The 27,995-nt window shown below is 42.9% G+C and overlaps 1 protein-coding gene across 1 annotated transcript in view; it reads right to left on the reverse strand.

The window, feature by feature from the left end:
* Positions 1–1,991: 1,991 nt before the first annotated feature.
* The window catches only part of MEP1A (meprin A subunit alpha), a 35,985-nt gene continuing 9,981 nt past the window's right edge, over positions 1,992–27,995 (reverse strand). Inside the window, exons 6-14 of the mRNA XM_045805135.2 lie at positions 25,012–25,129; positions 21,146–21,321; positions 16,444–16,665; positions 15,337–15,486; positions 11,907–12,122; positions 7,474–7,947; positions 6,582–6,755; positions 5,761–6,061; positions 1,992–2,618 (exon numbers count right to left, since the gene is read on the reverse strand). Of these exons, the coding sequence (XP_045661091.2) occupies positions 2,462–2,618; positions 5,761–6,061; positions 6,582–6,755; positions 7,474–7,947; positions 11,907–12,122; positions 15,337–15,486; positions 16,444–16,665; positions 21,146–21,321; positions 25,012–25,129 (1,988 nt within the window). The 3' untranslated portion in view covers positions 1,992–2,461. The remainder of the gene's footprint in view (positions 2,619–5,760; positions 6,062–6,581; positions 6,756–7,473; positions 7,948–11,906; positions 12,123–15,336; positions 15,487–16,443; positions 16,666–21,145; positions 21,322–25,011; positions 25,130–27,995) is intronic.

Raw genomic sequence — 27,995 nt, forward strand, 5'->3', positions numbered from 1 at the left:
TGGGGAGAAGTGTGAGACATTTTCAGACTTTCAAACTACTCTGACTCCTTCCCACTATGTTGACCAAGGAACCAAGCACCCAGATACAGAGAAAATTCCCTGCTTTTTCACGTGGCTCATCTAAATCCCAAATCCCACACTGCCTAGAGAGGATGAAATGAATATTTCTCTGTCTCTCTCTCAACGTGAAAGCCTACTTTTCCATCGTCACCCCAACACCTCAAAAGAATAAAGTATCTGCTAATCCTCCTGGAACGATTGACAACTTCGGGCTCAAAGTAAAGCTAAATGCAATGTCCCATCTATGACGTAATGGATTCTTAATCAATCAATCAATCAATCAATCAACAGAAATGACCATCAGTCATCAACAGAGATACTCGTAGGTAATAGGTGTACTGCTGGATCTGAGAACCTACAGGGAAATATCAAAATATTTGACCCTCAGTCTGACACCTTCTTATCATTGATATGACTAGCAGTTTTAACTTACAGCACTAGATTAAAATCCTAGGTTACTCTTGGTATTTGAGCTTCTGCTACTTCCAGAGAAAACTCACGTGTACGATCAATGTTGTCCTTAGTTAGGAATGGGGCCTCTTCCTCTGAACTAGACCACATCTAAGCCAGGCTTGGTCCAGAGCACATTTCTTTCTAATAAAACTAAAGAAAACAACAATAGTATTTGGAGCCTGCAGCTCCCTTCTAAAGTGAGACAGTGAGAAATTGTGGAGGCCACAGCCTTCTCCAGGCCTAGCTGGGAAGGCAGTGTGGGTTTGCAGGCTGGAAGCCCATGGAGAAAAAGCTGTCTATTTTCAATGTGGTCTCGGGAGATAGAAGTCTAGGCTGGGGGCTGGATAGTATCTTATCTAGTCTGAAAATAGAACAGTATCATTTGCATGCGTTTGACTCTGAAATATGTTCTTACCCATTATTCCATTTTATTACTCTGCAACCCCGGACGTGTTAAAGTGGGGTGGGAGGAGGTGGTTAACTATTACTTCCGTTTGACACATTAGGGAACTAAGACCAAGTGCTTATGTGACTTTACTAAAATTGCTCAGCTGGTTAGATGTGCCTGACTGGCGTACGTGACTTCCAGACCCATTTTCCATCAGAGCAGCAGTTCTGAGCACTGTCCAGGGACCAGCAGCAGCCTGGGAACTTGCTTGAAGTGCAGATCCTTAGACCCCACCTCAGATTTACTGAATCAGAAATGTTGGCACTGGTGCCCTCAAACCAGCCCTCCAGGCGGTTCCGATGTGCCTCAGGCTGGAAAGTCAGTCCCCACGGGGTGCTGTTTGCACCTGCTACAAGCTCTCCTCATACCTTCATATGCAATGGATTCTTCTTAACCCATCATGGTTGTTTCTAGAATGGCCATAAAGTGTGGACTCAGGAAGCTGACCCCCTTAAAGCTGGGGCCACTCAGGCAGCTTGAAACATTTTCTTTTATTCAACATCCAGAGCCAGCACGTTGTGGAGACTGTACCGACTGGGGAGGGGAATCCCAGGTTTCCTTTGACTTGATCTCTCTTGGAAATTTCTTGCCCCAAATAGTTTTATCTCCTTAGGAACTGTGGGAAGAAAGTGTGTCTAAAACTACTTCTTTAAAACTTTCTTCTACTAGCTCCTGTCAGTTTGTTAATATAATAATTTTATACATGAGTAGTATATAAAATATGTTTTAGACTTAAAAAGATCTGAGGAAGAGCTTTGGAGAACTCTTCCTCTCCACACACACACACACACACACACACACACACACACACACACACACTTACTCACAATGCTGGACACACAGAAGGTACCGACTAAATATTTATTGAATTTATAAAGACCTATTTTTAGAATCAGAGGAGAAGGAAAGCAAATGCCGTGAAGCCCGCTGCAAGGAGGAATCTGTCCTCTCACGCACGCCATTAAAGAGTACTATTTTGTCTGATGAAAAATAAGAATCTGATTTTAATATAAATGACATGCAGGTTTCATCACATATATTTTATTTGCAGTAGAAACGAGAGTTTCTATAACTTAGTTCTGCATTCATTATCGGCTCATTCGTTCATGTTTGTCGAGCTCCCACGATGGGCCGGCCAGGCACGCTTCCAGGCATTAGTGTGAACATGGTGAATGCGGGCCTGCCCACGTGGAGCTTACGGTCGATGGCAAAGACAGTCAATTAAACAAGGGACTGACAATGAAGCGCGGTGAGTGCTGTCACAGGACACACGAGCTACATTCGGAGCACAGAGCAGGGTAACAGAACCATGTGGGGATGGGTTGGGGCCGGGAGGAATGCAGAAAAACCAGAATGGTCACACAGGAGGCTGGAGGCTGTGGTCTTTGGAGGCCTGTTCAAAGCAAGGCTGATAAAAACTGCCCCAAACCGGCTGAGGCCAGAAAGGGAGGTCTGAGTAGAGAAGGTGCTTCTGTGATCTGGCTGATGTCAGCAGGCAGGTCACGGCCTTGGCTTCTGAGAAAGGATGGAGATGACGGTGAAGGTCAAGAAGATCGCGCCGGCCGTGCCTCCGATCAGCAGGCCCAGGATGCCGCCGTGCACCTGCATGGCCTGGCAGCGCTCCCCGGTGTAGAAGAAGGCATGACTGGAGACACACCTGGGGGGACAGGACACAGGGGGAGTGCGGGAGGCACCCAAGCCTCGAGTGCTTTGCAGCGACAAGCGCCGACAGCCACAGCGGCGGGGACACGGACTCAGTGGCCCCGCGTGCCTGGCCTGGTGCCAAGGGCTTTATAGGAGTCAGTTCAATCTTGGAACAGCCCGAGGAGGGGGTGGTTATTACCAGGCCATTCTCATACCCTCATTTTGCAGAGAGGTTAAATCACCTGTTCATGGTTACCCAGTTAGTGTTTCACACTTGAAGTCTAATCCCCGGAAGCCTGTCTCCAGACCGGGTGCCCTTGGCCATCACATGTGAGGCTCAGGAAGAAGGTGTGGGGTATTTAAAGAATGTGTGGCCCACACCGCTTCAGACTGTAAGTTACAAGGGAAATTCTCCAGATGGAGTCTGACCACGAGCATTAGCTGGAGCTCGGGAACTTCCAGACGGTATCAATTAAAATGTTGTTGTAGCGTGAGGATCGTGCCACCTGGCTCCCAGGCCGCCCTGAAATTTGCAAGATCATGAGCCGCGTTTGGTGCACAGATGCACAGAGGCCACACCTTGGGCTTGCTGGTTTGTGTTTTAATGTCATCTGGTGGAGAGATCAACTAATCTCAGACCCAAGGCATGGAGGGTGATGTTTCTTCGCTTCTAGGGTAGCAATTCCAGTCTTTGTTTCAAACAACATTCTCATCGCAAGGTCTAACCACAGAGCTGAATATGACAATCAGATGTCACTGACTCCTTTTACTCATTCTAGAATTATTTTACCTTCCTCATCTCTAGCCTAGACATCGGCTTCTTAAAAATCAGTGTGTAGTAGGGGTGCCTGGGTGGCTCAGTCAGTTAAGCGACTGCCTTCAGGTCAGGTCATGATCCCAGGGTCCTGGGATCCAGCCCCGCATCAGGCTCCCTGCTCAGTGGGGGAGTCTGCTTCTCCCTCTCCCTCTGCCCCTCCCCCTGCTGTGCATGTGTTCTCTCTCTCTTTTTCTGTCAAATAAATAAATAAAATCTTTAGAAAAAATCAGTGCATAATAAAAAGTGCGTTCCATTTTTCTCTGGCCTAGTCCCCTCCAAACACAGTTTAATGATATTCTCAAACATGCCCTTAGAGGAGCTTATCCCGCAAGCTGCAGGTTCGTGTAAGAGGAATGATTTGGTTGAGTAGGGGGTGATACACACATGGGAATCGCTGGCCTTCCTTACTCTAAGGGTGAGGCCAGTTGGGGCACATATGGAAATCTGGCATCCAAGGCCCCATCGGCTGAGAGGTGAAGACCCATGGCTGTGGAGCCCTCAAGAAACAAAGAGGGCGTTCTCTGATAAAAAGAACCAGCGCTCTTTGGAAAAGTGGTTTATTCCTGGGCTGGGATGGGGAAAGTAAAAGATAAGCCTGGAGTATCCTGTGATGCCAGAAAGGAAGACTGTGTTCACGAAACAGTGAATGGGTGCTGAAAGGGCACAGGAGCCAATCTGGAAGAGCTCCCAAAGGCCAACACCGAGACGCCATGAGCAACAAAGGCAAGACTAGCATTACGGAACTACGGCCCAGAGAAGAAAGTAAACGGTTGTGTGCCCTTCGTCATATAAATAAAGAATTGCATGAATCAGTGAATGGGGAGGAGTGGACCATTATTCTTTACAGAAGAATTTCACTTACTGAACATGGAGGGAGTAGGGGAGATGGAAAATCACCCCCAGAATATTTCAGGACAATTGTGGCAACAGGTCCACCAATGGACGATGACATTAGTGGGTGAGGATTCGAGAAATAACAGGATGCCTGCATGGTTTCTCCCAAGACATGTCTCAATCGCAGAGTGAGGAATGGATACCCCGTGGCCTGGTGATCAAGGTTACAATCACCAGTCATAACTCCTCGGGCATCACATGCCCCTCACATGACACACGAAGAGGGGCGTACCTCACCTTTGCTCTTCTTGCCAAAAATGTATGATCTCAATAGAACCATGAGAAAACATTAGACACACCCAAATGGAGGAACAATTTACAAAATAGCTGACCAGGACTCTTTGAAAGTGTCAAGGTAGTGAAAGAGGAGGGGAAAGACTGAGAGGTTGTCCAGGGTGAAGGAGGCCAAGGAGACGTGAAACTGAATATAACGAGGGGCCCTGAAGTGGATCCCGGAACAAAAAAAGGACATTGGTGAAAAGACTGCAGAGATCTGAATGCGGTCTGTAGTTTGGCAAATGCTACTGTGAATTGCATTTAGTTGCATTAATGTTCATTTCTTGGCTTTGCTAATTGTGCTACGGTTGTGTTAAGATGTTCACATTCGGGAACGAGAAGCTCTGCAGTGTTTTTGCAAGTGCACCTGTAAATCTAAAATCATTTCAACATAAAAGCTTAAAAATCAAGAAACAAAGTGGAGATTGAAAAGGACTCAGAAGAAACGTAGCTCTTTTGAGCCAAGCAGGCTAGTTGCTCCCTCTGCCATTATTCTGCCAATTGAAACTGATGCTTCCGTCATCACGTATATGCTTTCATGAAATATTTTATGCAAACAACAAACATTCTAAAAAGAAATATTAAATCTAGCAAACTGTGCAGACAGACAGACCTGATGCAAGTCTCAGCTCTGGTATTTGCCATCTGGGAAATGTTAGACAAATTATTTAGCCTCTCTAAGCTTCAACTTCCTTATGCACCAAATGGGGAGGAAGAGGGTCCTTATGTCACAGGACGGCCATGAGGAATCATTTAGATCATGCATGTGTACTGCTCAGGAGAGCACTTGACACAATGCTAATAGTCACAAAAATCAGATATTACTGTTATTGAAAACGTCTGGATTATTTCTGAGCACTGCAGTGGAGTTCAAAATCCCAACAACATTCAAGATATTGTTGACCACATCCCAGAGGTGGGTGAGGGATGAAAGCCAAGAGCTGGGAGATTTGGGACCCCTCTGCCCTGGCAGGACCCCGCCTTTGCCCTGATAGCATAAGCCTTGAATCAGAGCACAGCTTTGTGGAGTCAAGGACAGCCACATCCAGGTGACCCTCTGATGCCGTCATCGCCCTTACCTGAGGGCAGTGTCTTTTACCAGGTTAAGCAAATGTTTGGCTCTCCTCTGCTGACCCACCACCCGCCTCCCCCGGGCCACAGAGCCTACCTGCAGCTCGCCATCCCCTTCACGTTCACACAGATGCCTTCGTTTTGGCAAGGGTTCGGGTCACACGGATCTCGGAAGTACTGTGGCCAGTTGTGGTCTTCCAGAGGGCCTGTGTTCTCCACTGACCGCTTCTGTCGGCCGGGCTGCCCCTGGTCCAGGCTGCTGGGGAGCGCCTTCTCTAACAAGACCTTTCCCGAACCTTCTTCTGAGGCCTGCTGCTCCTGGTCCTGGAGAATGAGGCCTTGGGGGATCAGCCTTGTGTCTCGAGTTGGAATTTCAGTCTGGTTAAGGTAGGTGATATCTTGAGGAAATAGACAAAGGGCGGTGAAGAAGTTAACTTTCTGGCTACAATTAACCTCCCCTTCTGGAGAAAGTTCCCTGGGCCACCTCCTTCCCTCCCCGACGCCACCTCTAGCGACATGGAAAGGTGGTTTGAATCCAGCTGATTCTCATGCTAGCTGTTTTATTTTCAAAGTGATCCAATCACATTTTTATTTATTTAACTTGAAAAAAAGAAGCACGAAGCTGGCATGGATAGACTGATCAAAACTAAACTGAAGTCGGCAAACTGTCCTATTTGATAAGTAATCAAAAAAGATCACACCAGAGTTTTAGTTGCTCCCAAGGACAGTTAAACTAAAGATGTGAGTCCTTGAACAACGGCTCTCCTAGAGCACACCTTTTTTTTTTTTTGAAACTGGTCCTCAAAAAGAAAGAAAAAAAAAAATCCCCATCCTCCATGAGCTACTCAAAACTTAGTGCGAAATCAGTAGAAACCCCAGAGCAGAGGATGAGTTATTCAGCAAGATCCGCGAAAGTACCTTCAAAGTCCACGAAAAGTATAAGGTCGTCATTTTTAAGGAAGCTCCTCCTTTTTAGCATTTGGTGGGAGACGACACTACTCCAGCCCCAGTCGATGCTTCTGAAACAATCACAGTCCTTATCGTAGGTTCCCACAACGGATGGCCTGTCCCAGATGACGGAGTCATTTATGGCTGCAAAGTTATAGGTAACAGAACATCACATTACCTCTTTATACTTCACTCTCCAAAAGATTTTTAATGAGCAGATAGAACTTTGTAAGAAAAAAAATATGTGGGAAAAAAATCAGATTATTTACACTTTCCAGGAGAACTAAAACTCGGAATTGGGAAGGGGGAGGGGCAGGAACCAGAGCGCTGAACAGTCAAATTGTCCATTATTGAGTCACTTCCTCAGTGAAGACGGAGGGACAGGGAGAGCCTCTTCCTTTTAAGACTTAAGGCTTTTCACGTGAAAAATAAAAAAGTGTGCCCATTGCTTTTTGATGCGAGTTTATTTCATTAACATACCGATGGTCACTGATATCTTAGGAGTCAGTACATTAATTCTGCACAGAGGCTCGCAAATCCTGAGTATTTGATAAATGACAAGCGATATCTGTCTTCTCATTTAGACTGCATTCAATGAAGTAGGAACTGCTTGGCTTACAGTCTAGGTACCTGGCACTGAGTTTGGCACAGTGCAAGCCCTTAAAAAAATGCTGGATCAGTGAATTCGGAAAAGAGAAGGGAGATACGAGGACACTGAAAAATGTGACTTAATATTCCAACATGACTCTGTTGCTGATATGCCCAAGGAGGAAATGTGAGAGGAACGTTAATCTCTTGTATACAGATGGGAATCACATCCCCTGGCCCTTTCGAGTTGAGGGGCAGAGTATAGGGCACCTACCCAAAGAGGTGTGGGACTTCGAGGTAGTGAACACCATGCTCGAGGACATTCTATTCCTGGCGTCAGGTTCCTGGTCGAGGATGGTCATGATCGCCTGTCTGTTTTCCACTGGCCACTCCAGGATAGCATCATTCTCCCCACTGCACAGGTGAAAAGTAAGTCCTAGGTAGCCAGAGTTACTGTAGCTGAATCTGCCGTTAGGGTATAAGGACAACCCAAAACCGTATCCCTCTGAATTGTAGAATCTAGGGCTCTGGAGCTTCTCCCCTGGAACCGTGTTCTGAAGGACCTGAGAGAAATTCCGTATGGTCCAAACGCCTGTGGGGCATGGGGTTTCCGTCAGAGTGATATCATCCAGGTAAATTCCCCCATTCGAGTTCTGGGGGTCACCTTTTGTGCCCTGGAATAGGTAGCGAAACTTCTTTTCTTCTCTGAGCGTCACATGGGCAATTTTCCAATTTTGGTCCGAATCTCCTGAACACAGAGAAGAATGTTGGTGACAACTGTGGCCAACGTTTATTAGGCAAGTCCTATGAACCTAGTAGCATGCCAAGGGCTTTAAAGATTGTATTTATTTATTTATTTATTTATTTATTTATTTATTTATGTATTTATTTGAGAGAAAGAGACAGAGAGAGATAGAGAGCAGGGGGAGGAGCAGAGGGAGGGAGACAAGCACGCTTTGTGCTGAGTAAGACCCTGAGATCATGCCCTGAGCTGAAATCAAGAGTCAGACGCTTGGGGCGCCTGGGTGGCTCAGTCGTTAAGCGTCTGCCTTCGGCTCAGGGCGTGATCTCGGGGTTCTGGGATCGAGCCCCACATCAGGCTCCTCTGCTATGAGCCTGCTTCTTCCTCTCCCACTCCCCCTGCTTGTGTTCCCTCTCTCGCTGGCTGTCTCTATCTCTGTCAAATAAATAAAATCTTTAAAAAAAAAAAAAAAAGAGTCAGACGCTTAACTGACTGAGCCACCCAGGTGCCCCACATGCCGAGTGCTTTACATGAATTATCTAATTTAATTTAATTTAATTTAATTTAATTTAATTTAATCCTCACAATATCCCTCTGAGATAGGTACTGTTATAAACTGGCAAGGAACTTTTCCAAAGTCACATACCTTCTGAGGGAAAATAGCTATAAAACGGTACCTTATGGTTTATTTCTATTCATATTCAAATCTTAATCAGAATTTGTTTTCCATTATTATTCAATTCTGTAGGTCCCGTGTTTCCCCCTGGGTTTCATGGTATAAATGCACCCCATCCCCTAATGTTTGTGCCGAATACCCAAGTCATAGGCTGAACCATAAAAATAGTCATTTTGTAAGCTCAGAGTCAAATCATGGCAATTTTATATGGTCTAACCTATGACTCGGTGCCGGAGAGAGATATGGTCTGTTCCACAGTAAATGTTCTCATAGAGGCTACGCTGGATCTTCCCCTACACGAGACTGACTCACCTACCAACACTCAATTTTTTCTCTTCATATTATTTGAAATCCCACCAAGTAGGGGATCCATCCTTTTTTTAAAAAACAAATAATACACAAAGAGTTACCACTATCCAGACAGATATTCACATTCTAGTGAAAATTAGGTCTCCTTGCTTTTTTCCTGAGACTGAGCTGGAAATGAGAATTTTGAATAAAGAGCTGAAGTAAGAAGTCGAGAAGGCTGTCCTCGAACATGGGGTCCTGTGCTGCACAGCATAAGAAACCAGAAACGAGCTTGAGGGTCTAAGGAGAGGAAACCTCCAGGCCAGAGCAATGCATAATTCGCTAAAGATGTGCCCCTACTTTGATATTCTGACAGGGCGTGCCTTAGCACTGAGCTCAGAAAGGAAAAGAAAAATGCTACCTCCCAAGTGGGGATCATGTTGGCTAAAATGAATTCAAACAGATGAGTGTCATGGAAGTTTAGTCTGAAATGCAATTGGCCAGAGGACTCTGGAAGTATTTTTCCTCTTTCTGTATGTTATAATCAGAAATCTATATACAGAGCTCTGCTCTCCCAAGACTGAAGAGTACCTTTATCTCCCTTTGTTCTCAGTCATTCTCTCTAAGGACGACTTCGAGGGACAGGTCTAACAATGTTCTGTTTTCTGGAGCGGAGTCGGTTATGGCCTGTGTTGTTAGATTACCTGCACTCAGAGGAGAGGGGCGGGGAAGGTCCACCGACCACGTCTGTAACCTATGAACTGATGTAAGTGCCATCTCCTGGGGACGGGAAAGTAGTCGTGTGGGGGACACAAGGATCTGAGATGTCATGGGTGTCAGGATGTCTGGAACAGGGACAGACGTACACGATTTTTGCTATTTACTTAACAGGGTGAAACCGTCTTCATACGGATTGTCACCTTGAGATTGCAACGTGGGAACGTGGTGCTGGAAGGAAGACCCGAGGGTCCATTACCACGTAGGCAGAGACTCCTCTGCGAAGTCTTTAAGAATGTCTCCTTTCCTTGCTTCCACAGAGCTGCTGAACCAGGCAGACAATAAATAGTCCTAAGATTGTTGGAGACACCAATCTCATCCTTGTTTGTTCTGATTTGTCATCTCCAAGGGGATCCTAGCTTCAGTAGAAGCAGAAACGTGCGTGGACATACACAGATCTGTGTGCGAGTATTTTGCAGTTAAGATTGCATAGATTTTGTTTATCTATCTATATTTACATATCCATATGTATATATACGGAGAGAGGAAGACATATTTGGTAGGTAAGTATTTTGGTTAAAAGAGACATCTTGCCAAAGTGAAGAGGTATGCAAAACGAGCCATAAACAACTCTTAATAATAGAGAACAAACTGACGGTTGACAGAGGGAGGTGGGCGGGGGATGGGCCAGATGGGTGATGGGCACTAAGGAGGACCCTTGTTGTGATGAGCACTGGGTGTTGTGTATCAGTGAAGAATCACTGAATTCTACTCCAGAAACCAATTTTGCACTGCATGGTAACTACGAAATTGAAATTAAAAAATAAATAAATAAAATAAAAACCTGGAAAAATATAAATAAATAAGTAAAATTTCATGTATTTAAAATTAAAAAAAAGTTCTAACTCTCTTAAGTTGAATACCACGCAACCATTAAATGATATTCAACTAATATTTTAGAAAAGTTTCAATGACAAGTCAGTATCAGAATGAGCTACTTTAAAAATCCATTCTTTTGGCACTTCCAGGAAATTGTGAACAGAGACACACTTTGAATTCCATGGAGCTCAAAGCACAGCAGCGTAAGGAAGTAAGTTAAGTTTGAGCAGGTGGTTTGGTTGATTCTATGCTTACGAGGATGACATTTTCAGCTTTATATAGAAGTGAGCCGTAATAGAGCCCATCAATATTACTGAGACTCTAATTCGTTTTCTCATTAAATGTGTACGATCCGTGGTAACATAGCGAATTCCCAACTCTTTGAGGGCACCTAGCTGTCATCCCTCCATTTGATAAAGATGCTCTGTATATTTCAGCCAGAAAAGTGAACCCCCCGAAACCATTATCTGTAGCATTCCCAGGTCGCCCGCAGAGGGCGTGGGTAGAGGTGATTCAGGCCCCTGTTCTAAGGGGCGAGCTCTAAGGAAGTTTCCACACTTCCAGAACAGCAGCTTCTTCTAGAAGTACTCTTATGATTCTTCCTCTATCGAGACTCATTTTAATTGGGAAATTCTTTGTTGAATAGAAAAAGGAATGTTGTCTTTCCTTTTTTGGTTGTGAATGAACCACCACCACCACAAAAGATGGTAAAAACTTAGCTTTATAAACCTGGATCTCCATTTACACCCAGATTACCCTCAAATCCCGCTACCTCCCTTCGTATTTTAAGGTTTTCGTGCTGACCCTTTATAGAAACACATAAAATTATCTTTAGGAATATGGAAATGCTGATAATGAAGTTAATACATGCACACGTCCTATTTCCCTCCAACTTCACAAGCGGGCTTCACGTTAGTTCAGTGTATTAAACACGGTATTCATTCAGTTTTTTGAAACAGGTGCAGAAGCACTTGTCAACTACTGAACTATTCTCCCTAGCAGCGTCAGCTCCCGCTTCCCTTTATTTCCAGCTCTACCCCAGATCACTCATTTTCTCTGCCCTGGCTGTCTCCAGAGCTGTAGTGAAATTCGGATTTCTATGCTCTGATTGGCCTCTTACGAAAGTATATTTCAGCCTCACCTAAATTCTCGATGTGGTTTCTGACTTCTGAGGGCTTCAAATATTCATGGAGGGCTTAAAATGTACCAGATGTTATGCTGGGCTCTTACAGGAGGAGGAGTGGGGTGGAGGAGAAGGGAGGAAGAAGAGGAAAAAGAGGAGGAAGAAGAGAAAAAGGAACAAAGAGAGGAGAGGAAGGGAACAAAAAAAAGGGGGGGGAGGAGAAGAAGGAGCGGGATCCCAGATTTAAGCCAAATCAGCTCCTGCACGAGTGTCTCCAGGTACCTTGGAAGGTCTGCAGCTTGACCAGCTTGCGAACGTTGCCCGTGCTGTCATCTCTCTTGACCCAGATGACGAGTCGATCTGAAGGACTTCCTGTCATTTTATAGAAAAACTGCAGGCACTGCTGCTTCCTCTTTGGGTAGAGAATCCGAGACTCCAGCAGGGCTGCCTCCTCTGCCACCCCCGAGCTGGTGCTGAAGTGCATGAAGTAGCCGGCACCTGCGGGGAGAGCAGCCCAATGACCCGTCTCCAGCGGCCCACACGCAGGGAGCCCTGTGCTCCCGCCAAGTGAAGCAGTGAGCAGCAGCCATTACCCGGGCAACAAAAGCCAGAACTCTCCCGGGGAAAATGAAAAGAGGGTGGTGTGTCTTCTTTCTGCCTCCATGGACAGACTCCTTGGCGAAAGCCCCAGCTCTCCGTGGCCTCTGTCCCCAAGCTCGTGAGACGTATTCCTCTGATGTGAGGACACACAGGCTTCAAGCAACGTTTGTTGGAATTTAGTGTCTTTGAGATGAATACTATTTTTCTCATTGGCTTTCTTGTTTAGAGATCCATTCTAAGGAAAAAGCTGATCCCCTGGTTGTAAAGCAGACTACAGGATTCCAGCATTTAGGAATTGGAATTTAAATTTGCACAATGATAAAGGTTTGGTCTCACCTGTTTCTAGCCTATAACTGGGTGTATTATCAGTACCCAAGAGTCATCTTTACTGTGTCATAAGAAGGGGCATTCAAGGCATATTAAGGAACTAGTTGAGGATTTCTCCTGAATGTAAAGAAAGCTTTAAAAAGACACTGAAGGGGCGCCTGGGTGGCACAGCGGTTGAGCGGCTGCCTTCGGCTCAGGGCGTGATCCCGGCGTTATGGGATCGAGCCCCACATCAGGCTCCTCCGCTATGAGCCTGCTTCTTCCTCTCCCACTCCCCCTGCTTGTGTTCCCTCTCTCGCTGGCTGTCTCTCTCTCTGTCAAATAAATAAATAAAATCTTTAAAAAAAAAATAAAAAGACACTGAAAAGGAGGGTGAAAAGTGTCTAGGTTTGTAACCAAGCTGAGGTTTGCTCAACTCCTATATCTCGGAACTCTCTCCCCCCAAATTAGCAGGCAGCTAAAGGAATATGTCATTTGGAAAATCGGCACACCACAGTGAAGCACAAAGAATAATTCTCGCATGTAAAGAAGTCCTTTAAACTGTACCCCAGAGCTCAGCTTCTTTTTTTTTTTTTTTTTTTAAAGATTTTATTTATTTATTCGACAGAGATAGAGACAGCCAGCGACAGAGGGAACACAAGCAGGGGGAGTGGGAGAGGAAGAAGCAGGCTCATAGTGGAGGAGCCTGACGTGGGGCTCGATCCCAGAACGCCGGGATCACGCCCTGAGCCGAAGGCAGACGCTTAACCGCTGTGCCACCCAGGCGCCCCCAGAGCTCAGCTTCTTACCAAAGTATCCACTCAAAATAGCTCACAAAGTAAAGACGAAGGGAGCATCTAGTGTGGTTCTAGGCACGTTGGCAATATGGCTCTCCGCTTCATCCTGCGTCATATGCGGGGCGTTTACCTCCCACGATGGCAGCAAGCATCAGTGTTTGAATAGGCATTCCACAAAGCCTTAAAAATATCTAATGGCTTTAATATTATATCAGGAAAAGTTATATGTTCTTGCATGTTATTCTCAGTACTTGAACTTACTAGCCTGAGCTCTCGGCATTGTGAATTACTGAGTGCTTGGGTTCAATAAAACAAGAGCTCACAGGGCTAAGAAGTTCTCCAGATGGTCCTTGCTGAGGAATTCCACCCCCGTGTGCTCAGGGGTAGGAAAGGGAAGTCTAATAACCCAGGCTTGGGAGTCCAGAGACCTGAATTCTTGCCCAGGTGCTGCCACTATATCGAAGGTATCCATTCATCTCTCCTGGTTTCAAATGGGAGGTGGCTTCTATCCCAAGGGATCCTTTGAGCTCATTGAGTCTACACAACTACCTAACACCACTGGTACCCTCTAGAGGAGGGAACGCACCACCATTAACTGACTCCTGTGGAAGAAGCACAATGGCTGCTCAAGTTAACCTGGCAAAACTTTTCTAGATATTTCTTCTGGTGTGTGGTCCTTTCCTTTCCTATTAAGGTGCTGGAACGCTGTTCTAACATGTTTCCCTCATGTGACGTCACTCTTCTGTTCAGCTGGAAATGGGATAGTAGCCCAGCAAGCCCAGAGGAGAGATTGGATGAGATACTATGACAGAAATTCAGAGGGAACTTGGGACTTAGATCACTCTTTGCATGCTTGAGATTATGTGTTTGATAATACAATGGGTGACAGAGACTTTCACCCTTGGCCAAGGTCGGAGAAGAGCTGCAATTATTTGTCACCTCTGACCCCAGTGGCCTGGAATCTGGGTGACAAGCTGGGTCCCTTCTGTGAGGGAAATCCAACCAACTCCCATAGGCAGGGACTGAGGGACTTTGTAACAGTCTAGTCTTTAGAAACTGATTATAATCTATAGGGCCAAGATTATTTCTGAGAAGGGCACAGCATAAAAGGATGCTAAAATAGAAATAAAAAAAATACATGGAACCTCTGAACAGAAAGGGAAGATGGGGGAAAAATGGGGGGGGGGAAGCTTCTGGTCTGTAGTGGGAAGCCCTCTATGCATTAGCTCCTTCCATCCTCACTGGTAAGTATACAATATCCTGGAACGCTCAGAGAGGCTTATGAACGCAAAGACTTCAAAAATGACACCAACAAAAACAACTCTCTGTGGTTAGAATTAGCAAGTGGTGGAGCCAGTTTTCCACTCCACGTCGGTCTGATTGTATGGCTTTTTCAGTATGCAAACCGCGCGTAAGAACTATCTGAGGCCATGCCGTTCAATATGGCGCCCAGCGTACGTGGCTACTGAGCACTTGAATGGTGGCCAGTCCAAACTGAGATGTGCCGTAAGGGTAAACTACATACCAGATTTCAAATACCCACTGCAAAAAGTGTGGAGTAGCTCATTAATAACTTTACTATCGATTACATGTCAAAATGCTAATATTTTGATTATATCAGGTTAAATAAAACCATCGTTAAAAAGAATGTCTCTTGTTTCTTTTTTATGTGGCTCCTGGAAAATTTCACATTATGTATGTGGCTTGCATTATAGTTCTATTGGAGGGCACTGCTCTAGTGTCGTGACCTTTATTTACAAAATCATGTCTTATCAACCATATGTCTGTATTAGTTTTGTCATCCCTTAAATGCATCTTTCTTTGGCATACCCGGAACCTGCATACTTTTTATAGAGTTAATAATTAAGATATGAGAAATGTTCTTTGTCCCTGTGCGGATTTCCAAGTTTGATAACTAACATTGCAACTGAGGCAAAACCTGCAGGCTGCCATTTCCTCATTGGACCCGGTGAACCAGCTCAGTGTGGTGACTTTCTGCTTTCACTCACCCGTGCATCGTCCCACCAGGGTGTGATCCACTTGTCCAGACTGAGTGCTGTCCTCATGGACCCAGTCGGCATCATCTCTGGTACCCTGAATCATCCCACAGATGTTTGTCTTCTCAAAAGCACAGTGGTCCAAAAGCGTGTGAGTTGTGGCTGCAAATGATATTTTTGTCCCCTGGTTAAAAGTTTAAGTCATCTTATTTCACGTACCCAATGTCCTAAGCTAAAAAGACCTCATTGTTTAGATACAGCACGTGTTCTTGATTTTTGTCAAATGCAAATCCTGTCGTCACCTGTTACACCTTAGAACAGCCAGCACTGATGCGGCCCTACCCACCTCACAGAGTCAAATGAGAAGAAGGCCTGTCGTCATGCTTTGCTGTAAATGTCAGCCAAGGACTCCTTTAGACCAAGAAGGCGGTACCTAGTAGATCTTTGTAGTTAGTGGGTCTTCTGTGCGCACATATTGAACGGAATTCTGAAGTGTGTCCCTGAAGACTAATAGGGTCATTTTAGAAAACATCCCATCTCTTGGGGCGCCTGGGTGGCACAGCAGTTAAGCGTCTGCCTTTGGCTCAGGGCGTGATCCTGGCGTTGTGGGATCAAGCCCCACATCAGGCTCCTCCGCTATGAGCCTGCTTCCTCTCCCACTCCCCCTGCTTGTGTTCCCTCTCTCGTTGGCTGTCTCTATCTCTGTCAAATAAATAAAAAATCTTTAAAAAAAAAAAAAAAGAAAACATCCCATCTCGGAGCACTAGATGACCCTAGAACAACTAACCTGGGTAAAGAACATTGCAGAATAAAAGATACTTTCAAGCCCATCTCCCAGCCTGAAGCTGAAGAAGTTGGACAATTACAGCTCTTACATCATCTGTCCGATACTTTTACTTGCTAAAACACAACCACATAGTTAATTTTCATAACCATCCTGTAACGAGGTGGGTGTTACACTTTTTTCTACTCTAGAGATAAACTAAGGTTATGCAGTTTGTCCAGTTTCCTTAACTAGAACCGGAAGGAATAGTGAAGGGAAATGTACAGGAAACTGAAAGGCTGGGGGAAACTCTGTTAAGGTTTGTTTACTTATTTCTCAGACCCAGCGGTACTCACTGCAGTTGTACATTCGGTTCAGCCTCTCCAGATCAGTGGCACTGAAATCCAGACGCTGCCCGATGATGGTGTTAAACTCCGGGATCTTGGCCGTGATGGTAGGAGCACTGTCATTCTTATTAAATGAGAAAGGCTCATAGTGCATCAAAGACTCATAGTCATAGGGCGTGTTGAGGTCTGTGATGAAGGTGTCATCATAGGTGTTAAAGTTGTGCTCGTAACCTATCAGAGAGAGAATCCACAGGTTCGTTCAGTTATATTATTTTGTCTGTCCTGCCTCCTTTGCCTAGATAGTTAAGCAGAGACCCAGTAACAAAAAAATAAATAAAAAATAAAAAGGATGAATGGTTTTTTTAAATATATATACATATTGAGCATGTTTTATAATTAGCATGATGTACATAAAATTAACACATATTATTAATTAATAGTAACAATATAATGATGTTAATAAATTATATAATACTATATACACTTATAAAAATTAAAAATACACTTAAAAATAAATATAAAAAGACATGCTGTAATTAAAAGATAAATTTTACATACAAATTACTAAATATATGTATATATTTCAATCAAAGATTCATTTTACAAATAAATGAATAAACAAACAAATGTGTGTGTATGTATAAGGGTTTAAGGAGAAGATAAAATATCAAAGTGGAGGTAGGTATTCCAAATGGCAGGGAAGGAATTTTTGAATTCAGGAAAATAGGATCAATACGTCCTGTTAATAGGCGAGTACCTCATCCACCAGCCAGCTCTTTCATGGGTTAGGAAAAGGAAATCCCAGGGGCATAAGGAAAGGTAAGCAGCTGTCAGGAAAGGGACATCCTGTCAATCAAGGCTCACATCTTTTTCCAGAAATAGCCTCATGAAGAGAAAATTAAAATAGGAAGAAGAAAATCAACTTTCCTTTCAAAATAGAAAAGGAAAATATTTTTATGAGATTAGCACAAGATAATATATGCCGCAATGTGGAATGCTGAAATGAGAAACCAAGCAGATATTCTTTTAATCCATTAGCCATCAGAAATTTACTGTTCCAGTTGCAATAATAAGAAGTTCACAGATTTTTTTATTTCCTTCTTAGGCTGTGACAGGAAAACTGAATGAGAATGCTCATGGCTCCCCCATCATGGCTTCCCATCTTCATCTTCTTCTCCTTTTCTAGCTTCCCGTCCAGTTGTTTTTAACAATTAGAGAGAAGAACATGTCACCACCTTGCAGAGACACCAACGCAGGTGCATTTAGGGTTGAAGATGAGCCTCATAACGTGGGCCAGCAGGTGCTGGAGGGAGTCTCTAAATGCTTTTGGAAAAGCCAACGAACTCCGTTGATCAAAACTTCGACTATAAAATGAGAATACCAGTGTTTCATCTTCCCAAATCATGGGATTTTCTGGAGACTGAACCTGAAAGGGATCAAAGCATTTTCAAAGGTGGTGCAGGACTGTAATAAGTGACCCAAACAAGGAAGAGAGAAGTAACTCCTTCTAGAGCATTTGGTCCTAGGTTGTCCTTCCCTAAGGGATAGAACTATAAAGAATATCCAGCCAGTGCGAGGACTGGGGGCTTGGTCTGGGCTCTCCTGGTGACTCCTGGTGAAATCTTAAGAACAACACATTCAAATTCACTGCATAGGTTTTCCCTAACTTTCACTAAAATCATCAGGTTAGAATAGGTCATTTTATTCTTTATTATTCAAATATTTTTATCAGTAGGCTTTACCAAATACAAATTTTAAAAAATTTTATGCAACACATTTTTGCTGTGCCTACTGTCTACCTACTGGGAGCTGTGCTCGGTGGTGGTGGCTCCAGGCAGAGAATAGGACAGGCAAGGTCCTGCCTTCAGGGAACTCTCGAAGCTGAGAGCCTTGAAGAGGAAGTGATATTGTAAACCAGAGGCCAGTTGGCAAATCTTTTGTGTAAGGAGTCAGATAGAAAATATTTTTGACTTTGCAAGTCGTGTGGTCTCTGTCCCACTACTCCACTCTGTCGCCGTAGCACAAAAGCAGCCATAGAAAATACGTAAATAAACGGGCATGGCTGTGTTCCCACGAAACTCTATTTACAAAAGCAAGTGAGTATGGCCCACAGGCTGCTGTCTGCAGACTCCTGCTAGACCCCAGAAATTGAGGTCTTTCCTTGGTCGAAGAGAACAGATCCAGAAAACACAATTCTCGCTTAAGAGATGGAGCTGTATTTGCGGAGAGAACGAGGTTGTCAGTGCTGTATCATCCCAGGTGGAAGGGTAAGGTTGTCATCAACTGAAGACAAGATGCAATAAAAGTTGGAAATTACCCTGAGCAATAATCCCGCCCTGGCTTACCCTCTTATTGACTGGACATCTCATTTGAGAACAGTTCTCCCGAGATAACAGGCAATTTAGATACATGAAATTATACCTGATGAGAAATACAGTAGGAGATAAGCAACGTGTGTGGAATAACTCAGGCTCAACCAAGAACTGAGCAAGTCTGAAAATTACCTGGGCAAATGGGTTGGCTCCCTCTGAGAAAGGGAACGTCATTTGGCTGAAAATCATTTTAAAAGCACTTAATCATTGTGTTCTTCAAGACTTAAAAATGTAAAGATTCTCTACATCCTTATTTAATGCTCAGCAGAACCTAGTTTATGTCCAGGAAGGTAAGAAATCCAAGTCTCTAGGCGAATACAGACAAAGTCTAATGGTGCCCTGAGTCATTCAAGTGGAGATTAGGTCCTTTGACCAATGACCCCACTATCCTTCCCCTTCTACATGGACCCAGTTATAACACAATTATATCCAGGAGACAAATACATTAAATTTAATCTGCTATTTCATATCTGGGTGAATACTCGCTAGTACTTTACGAGATTGGACTGGGAGGCAAAGAAGAATATTACTTGACCTCTAGTTCAGCGGTTGGGTGGTAGGTTGGGTGGAAGTGTGTGTGGGGATACAATCCTGGTCATATTAGGTTTTTACAAACTACACAGTTTTCTTCCTTTCCCACTATCTCACATTCATAGACAGAATATGAGGTAGTGGGAGGGATCCAGATCGAGAAACCCCTTAGGTAATTTTGATAGGATCACCCATCCCTAACCCTACCTCATGGGAGAAACATTGATTCACCTTACTTCAAAATGAGCTAATTCTGGCAGAAGTCCTTTGGAGACTTGTATTTAATTTTAAAGTATGACAAGATCTTACAAGTCCCTAAAAGTGAAATTATTATAGATGCTCTGCCATGTTTGAAGGCATATATGAAATTGGCATCTAAATAGAACAGATAATTACAAGGCAATTATTTACTTTGTGAAAGCCACATATAGCAATAGATAAGGCATTTTAATATATTAAGGTTTTATTAATCTCTTGCTGCCAAAAAGAATGATTTTCTACTTCCTGAACTAATTCCTAATTAAAAACTAGGTGTTCTCAGAAATGCAGTATTGACTTTTTTTCTAGCACATTAGGAAACTGTTCAATAAAAGTGTTTTACTCTCTCTCTCTCAAATAATAAAATCTTTAAAAATAAATAAATAAAAGGATGGGGGCGCCTGGGTGGCTCAGTCAGTTAAGCGTCTGCCTTCAGCTCAGGTCATGGTCTCAGGGTTGGTCTCCCAAGGCGTTGGGCTCCCTGCTCAGTGGGGAACTTGCTTCTCCCTCTGCCCCTCCCCCTGCTTGTGCTCTCTCTCTCTCTCTTTCAAATAAATAAAATCTTTCAAAAAGAAGTGTTTTAGTATACTCAAAGCACTCTACTTAGTTGTCTCCAACAATTAGGAAAGGTGGTGTCCAAGGAAGTCTAAAGAAACTAAAGAACATAAGAAATTGTTAGAATAACACACCTGCATAACAATAAGTAAAATAAGACCACGTTATCCTTTGCATAACATGGCTGGAGGCAGAAGGAGAGAGGTACTTGGAAAGGAGGAAGGAGGAAGACAGGAGGAAGAAAGGCCAGTAAATTTCAATTAACTAGAACTCAGACTATCAACCAGAATTAACACAATTGGGGCAACAATTTCAGATGAAAGAATTCATTTTTGTTGTGGTTTTAGTTTGTTTTTAAACACCCATCACTGATTTGGTAAAGCACCACAAAGGTTCTTGTGTCCATATTAGGATCATCGTACGCTCAACTAAGCTTCATGCAGAGTCCTAGTCCTACATGTGATCTCACACCCAGAAAAATGACTATGACATCCTCAGAGAATGTCAGGTGACTATGGCAGGAAAATAGATAGCTTTTTATTTATTTGACAGAGATAGAGACAGCCAGCGAGAGAGGGAACACAAGCAGGGGAGTGGGAGAAGAAGAAGCAGGCTCATAGCGGAGGAACCTGATGTGGGGCTCGATCCCATAATGCCGGGATCACGCCCTGAGCCGAAGGCAGATGGAAAATAGATAGCTTTTTAGATAGATTTTCAACAAACACACTGAAACAAAGCAAAGCTTCTGATTAACTTTCAGTTAATACTGAGTTAGCCAACATGTACCGTTCCCTAAGGCCCTTATCTGGGGTCTGTTATGCTCAGATGAGCAGAGCCCACAGGAAAGGCCAACAAATTGTACCCTTTTCCTATTCGGTAGTCCCAGCTGAAGCTTCTATCCACACACAGATGTGGCCCAGACATCCCAGGGTTGGTCCCAGCAAGTGATAAAGATAATAGCAAATCCCACCCGAGTACCTTGGGTTTCTACACACCTGGAAGAATTTCATCCCACCAGATGTTCACATAGTCATCTCGGTCAGTTCTTGACTGCTCATGGTAAAATCCCAAAGCATGGAGGATCTCATGCTCAATGATGGCCTTATAATCACACCCCTGGCCAATGGAAAGGTTCTGTCCCACGTGTTGATCGCCAACCTCAGACCAGCACCTTTAAAGAAGAGAAGGAAGTTTTCTCCTGAAGAACTCTCAAGTGGCTGTAATTCATGGGGTTCCAGAACACAAATCTGAAGGAAGTTAGGTTTGATTAAAAAAAGAAATTATCAATAGCATTCTCATAAGCTAATAGTTCAAAATAGGGGACTGGTTAAATGAGCAACGTTTCCTGGAGGAAATAATAAGCCGGCTTTCAAAGGGGTGGTCCATTATGGAAGTAATAATATACTCAGAGGCCAATCAATCCCAATAATGCACCAAGTAGAAGGATGTAAAAATTGGGCGTTCTTTCTCACCTTCACAAACCCAGAGGGCATTCCAGAGAATAACACTATTGATTTCGTACCAGAATATTAAGTTGTCTCTGGGTGGTGGCTATGGTTGATTTACATTTTCTGCTTTATACTGAAATGAATTTCCAAATTTCCTATAACGAGCAGGTGTAAGTTTTATGATCATGAAAAAGAACCTCATTAAAGAAGCAAGTCCATTCCTTGGGCTGTCAGCCGGTGTGCAGCATTATGGAAGCACAGAGCTGGCCGCCTACCATTTTGGAAAAGCTCCAGGCAAGAAGGACCCATAACTTCCCACAGAAAACAGTAGACTCAGGAACTGCTGGCAGGTTCTCCAAATTCCTCATGGTGTAGCCTCTTGCCTCTTTATTTCCCAACTATTTTTTTGTCTTTCTTCATAAATCCAACTTTCTACCTCTATTAAGCAAATTTGAAGCTTTCCACAAATTGTTTCCTTATCTGCTTTACGTTGTAGGAGAGCGTCTCTACTTTAACCAGTGCTCCACAGAATCAGAGATTTGCCCATACTTTTAAATGTGACCGATGGATTCCAAGTTCTTTGATGACAATCACATTGTCTTACCTGCCATTGTTTTCCGGAGATTGCTAATATCATATGCCTACAAATGCTAATGGCTTTGATTTCTACTCAAAGGCAGGTCTTAATTATCTTCTAATAACATTTTAAAGTGTAACTTACATACTATGAAATTCATCAATTTTAAGAATACAATCAATGACCTTTTGTAACCTCGCTGAGCTATGCAAACATCACCGTGAGCAATTTGCCTCTCTGACGGTGGCATTTCATTACCAAATTGGTTGACTCTGTGAAATATCCAAAATTCAGAGGAAGCTCTTATTATTTATCTTAAAAAAAAAATCCCTCCTACGATGGAAACGTGAAAGTTGCAAAAATGCCACAACTCTGCATCTCAGAATCTTTTCCCTTGTCTTTCTAAAAGAGCCCAGTTAACCTTCTGCTTCAGGGGGACCAGAGCCCTGAAGGGTCTCGGGCACTATGGTGCAGTTTTTTTCCCCCAGTCTTCTCCTTTCCCTTCCCCTAATTTAAATGTAACAGAGACACCTCCTGGCCAAGGGCAATAAGAATCTTCCAGACTCAGGTTTTACAGAGAACATCCCTCAAAGCTGAACTACCCTTCATCAAGTACTTGGGGATTGAGTTACAAACCGAAAAGGAGCCCTGAGAATTTTACTAGGAAAAAGAGAACTTTTGGAAAGTGATCACATTAGCTTAATTTTATTTTTAAGAGAAAAAAAGAAAAGAAAAAACGTGGTAGCTAAAAATGGAAATAAAAGTGTTAAGAAAATGAATTCTTTTCCCCTGAAATCTTCAATAAATAATTAAAGGCTTTGGTATTTTCTTGAAGCGCAAAGGTTGCCAAGGGACAAGAGGAAAAGGTCAAAAACAGAGAACCTCTGAAATCTGGGTTCTGGGCAAGGCCCAAGGTATACTTCACATGTTTTTCCTTCACATAAAAAGAAACTGTGCGAATACTATTGGTTGTCTCCACTTGACCCACAGGAACCTCAGGATGTGTCCAGAAACACATCCACTGTCTTCCTCCTTAAGTGGTTCTTCCGGCAATATTCCCAGGCTCAGTGAAAAAAGTTACCACTCGCCAGTCATTGAATCAAAAATCATAGAGACATCCTTGATTCCTCTTTCTTCTTAACCCCTCATGTCAGCTGACAACCAGCTTTTGAGAAGTCTCCCTGTTTTCATAGTTCCGAAACCCATTCCCTCTTCTTCATTTCAACTGCCTCTTCTTTAGCGTGGGTTCCTTTTTATTTCTGTCCTGGACAATTGGGACATTCTTTCATTGGTCTGTCACCGGTCTTGCCCCCACTTCAACTCTTTACCCGTTGTTGCTAGAACAATCTTTCTAAAATGGAAAACTGAACATACAATGAATCATGCACAAAATGGTGGATTCCCTCACATGGGGTTTGTCTGTTACCAGGCTCCTGTTTATTGTCCTGGCTCCATGGCTCACCATTTTGCCCCTTACATGCGAGCTTCAGACACTCAGAACTGAATGAGTTCTCCAAGTAAGCCAGATTCGTGTTTATGTTTGCTTTTTTTCTTCTGTCTCTCTTCTCTTCCTCTTTCTCTTCCTTCTTCTTTCCTTCCCCTTTCTCTCTTTTTTTTTTTTTTTTAAAGATTTTATTTATTTATCCAACAGAGATAGAGACAGCCAGCGAGAGAGGGAACACAAGCAGGGGGAGTGGGAGAGGAAGAAGCAGGCTCATAGCAGAAGAGCCTGATGTGGGGCTCGATCCCAGATCGCCAGGATCACGCCCTGAGCCGAAGGCAGACGCTTAACCGCTGCGCCACCCAGGCGCCCCTTTCCCCTTTCTCTCTTGCTCTCCCTGTCTTCCCATCCCCCATTTTGTCCTTCCCTTCCCTCTGCCTCTATGTCCCCTAATGGCCCATGGTGCTCCCCTTAGCATATATAACTATTTACTTGTTTCTCTACCACCCCCGACTGCCAACTGTAAACCTTGTGAGGTCTAAGACCGTGTCTCATGTTTCTTGGTATCTAGAGACTGGCACACTTCCTGGCACATAGTAAGTGTACATAAATTTTATTTTTAATGGAAGTCTAGCCAAGAAAGCAACTACTCAGGTAAGTAAGGTACTTTACTTAAGTGGTCATCACAATTTTGGTTTTTTTACTGCTATTTTTTGCATTTTTTTTCTTAAGAGTCTAAATCATGTGCTAACTTCCTTCCTCATCTCTGTCACGTCTCTGTATCCATCCATGGTGAACAAAAACACCAACAGAACTAGACAACCAAATCCAGGCCACGCCTAGAGGCAGCCTGGGGAAGTGCAGCAGGAGGAAGTGTCTCCAGGGGGGCCTTAAAGACACACGTGCAGTCACGGTGGATGGTGGCTTCACTTCCACGCTCATCTGGCCCAGGTTGGTTGCCATAAGTACCATGGGAAAAAAACCACTTCTTTCTTGATATACCCTTTATTTCTCCCAGGAAATAAATAACTACAAACGACCTCTAGAACTTTTCAAAGAGGTCCAGCCAACAGAGCACCGTAATTAAAACCAGGACCATAAAAAAAGGTTTATAATTTATACTTTAATAGACCTGACTTAAAAAAAAAAGTACTATAATTTAAAACATGACCTAAACCCAGGAAAAGAATTGAAATAAATCTCCCTAGGCCCAGAGTTATCTAAACAACTCATTCTCCATCTAGACCATTAAAAATCTTACGGAATTTAAAAACTCACAAGGAAAGACTTGATTTCGCTTTTAGTTTCTCTCCAGCTTCTTCTTTCGAAAGACATGTATCCCTTTTGTAAACAAAAGGATGCGTGATTACACACTCTGTAAAATTTCATCCTTACCCGTCAAACTTCTGAAATATGATATATGAGCTTTCTCCTTCATAGGGCTTGAAATCCACACAGGACTTGAGGCGGAACATTTCAAAGGCATAAAGAATGGCTCCTTTGGCATTCAGCGCTGCAGAAATCAGTGAAAACATCAATGAGCATTTCTTAGATCTTAGATAATAGACATAACATAGTTTAGAGACGATCTTGCCACCACATGAAATCCACAGAGGTCCGTGACATATTTTTTGGTAGGAACCAGAGTCCTTGGAAACTAGAACTACAAAACTGGTCGTGTATATAAACATGAAGTGCGAACTTTAAACGCATAACGTAAACATACCTACAAAATAAGAACACGCTCATGTACGCACAGCTGAACAAAATGATAAACTAACTTCCTCGTTTCCTCTCTCCCCCTCCCCCATTCAAGCGGAGATTCCGAGCGCGCTGTCTCAGCAGAGTCACGTTGCAGAGCAGAAGACAGTAGGGACTGCAAGCCATTTCTGACTCCTGTATGAGTAAAGCACCTCGAGAGAAGCAGGGAGAAGGTTTTACACCAGTCTAAAAAGATACCCCCTCTTGCTGGAGGAAGAGAGCAGAGTTTAGAGAGCTGTATGGGTTTTGAAAGCATAAGGAGCACGGATGGTATGTTACCCTGCTTCCCTGCAAGACCCCGGGGAGATGGCAAGACTACACAGGTAGCATTGAAACAGCCTTCGAAAAGATTTTTACAACTCAAACTTGGACTCAAAGCCGCAGAAGTCTAATGGGCCCAAAGAGGCCAGAACAGTAGATGCTCGCCTGTAGGTTAGGACCAGGGACCAAAGATCAAATGCCTTTTCTTTCGCCTAACATGGACACACCCTGCCATCGCATGAGACAAGCATGGGGTGGGAGGAAAGATACTCCAGAGGAACAGAGATTATATTTTACTTAGTGTGTGCGTGTGTGTGTTTTTTTTTTTCCTCCCATCAACTCACGGAAGGTAGAGCTCTAAGCTAAAAATTAAGCTAGGTTATATAAAGTGAAATTGTATTTCTTGTACATTTGATTTTGTGCATTCTTTCAAAGAGTTTATAATTCTTGGCAGTTTACCAAGTACTTACTTAAAGTTTTCCTGGCCCTCATTTCATTTAATAAATTACCAGGTTGGAGATTCCACAGTTCAGAAGTCATAAAATTATATTAAGTTCATTAAATAAATAATCAATGGAATCATCAGTCAATTACTTGTGGAAACAACACAGATAACAAGCGTATGCATTAAGCCTACTTAGATTTTTATGAAATTTTACGTACTCTTAGTGGCATCTATAATATGAATATTTGTACCCAAGATGGATTGGTTGTCACAAAAGTGCAAGAAAAAAGACCAGAGACAATGTAACTGGGGCAAAATGTTTGCAAAATCATATCTGACAAAAGACTTGTATCTAAAATATATAAAGAATTCCTACAACTCAAAGGAGAAGAGACGAATAACTAATTTTTTTAAGTGGGCAAACTATTTAAACAGATATTCCACAAAAGAAGACATACAAATGACCAATAAGTAAACAAAACAGAAAGTAAAACAATAATAAACTAAAACCACAATTAAATAACAATATATGTCCACCAGTATGGCTAAAATTAAAAGGAATAACAACAACGAATTTTGGCAAGGATGTAGAGTAAAGGAACTTTCACTCATTGTTCATGGAAGATTGTAAAATGGTACAAGCACTTTGAAAGAAATCCAACTCTAAACCTACGTCTATATCTAACCCAGCAATTTCATTTCGGATGTTTACACCAGAGACATTATAAAAACATATATTCAAAACAGGCATGTACAAGAATGATCATAGCAGCTTTATTCACAATAACTCAAGCATAGAATCAACCCAGGTGTCTGTCACCAGGAGATCGGCTGAACGAGCTGTGATATACTGTATTCATGCAATGGAATGCCGCTCAATCGTAAGAAGGAACAAATCGTTGATGCACGCCACAACATTGGTGAACCTCAGAAACGTTTTACGGAGTAATCAACAAAACCATAAAATATGATTCCACTTGTGTGAAATCCTAGAACAGGCAAAACTCATCTAGGATTAAAACAACAACAAAAAATTTATTTCTGGAAGGGTGAGAGTAACTGGGAAAGAACAGGAGAGAACTTTCTGGGATGATGAAAGTGCTCCATGTCTTCATAGGAGTTGAATGTAAATGTAAATGTAAAAACTGTAATTCTTTTTTAAAATGTAAAATGTAAAAAATGTAAATGTAAAAAAATGAATATTTTTACATTGTATAAGTGTAACGTATAAATCACAAGGTGTATAAATATTTTAAAACTCATTGACCTGTACACTTAAGACTCCATGCATTTTACTCTATGTACATTTTACATAAAAAAGAACCATAAAGAAACCTTAAACTTTACTTAAAGACGCACAAGCTGCAGTGTTTGGGGCAAAGCGTACTGGTCCATGCAATCTACTTTGAAATGTATCAGAAATAGAATGTATTGAAAGAAGGATAGAAGGATGAACAGGGTGGGTCGATAAGATAAAGCAAATGTAGCAGAATGTTGTTGGTATAACGTAGGTGATGAGTATACTAGTGTTCACTGTACAATTCTTTTAGCTTTTTGTCTATTTAAAATTTTTCATAATAAAACGTGGAAAAGAAAAAACAATCATTACAACTTTAAAGAAGGAAAAAAAAAAACCTGTTAACTTAAATTCTATTTCCAGTAAAAATATGCCTTCAAAATGAAGGCAATGACGAGGTTATTTTGGAGAAAGAAGAGACTTTATCACCAGCAGTTTTGCTCTACAAGAAATGCTAAAGGACAGGGGCACCTGGGTGGCTCAGTCGGTTAAGCACCCAACTCTTGATCTAGCTCAGGTCTTGATCTCAGGGCTGTGAGTTCAAGCCCCATGTTGGGCTCCATGCTGGTTATGGAGCCTACTTAAAAAAAAAATTGTTAAAGGAAGTTCTTTAGG

This window comes from Ursus americanus, chromosome 29 (assembly GCF_024610735.1).
Source record: "Ursus americanus isolate L20-20 chromosome 29, mUrsAme1.1.p, whole genome shotgun sequence".
Classification (NCBI taxonomy): Eukaryota; Metazoa; Chordata; class Mammalia; order Carnivora; family Ursidae; genus Ursus; species Ursus americanus.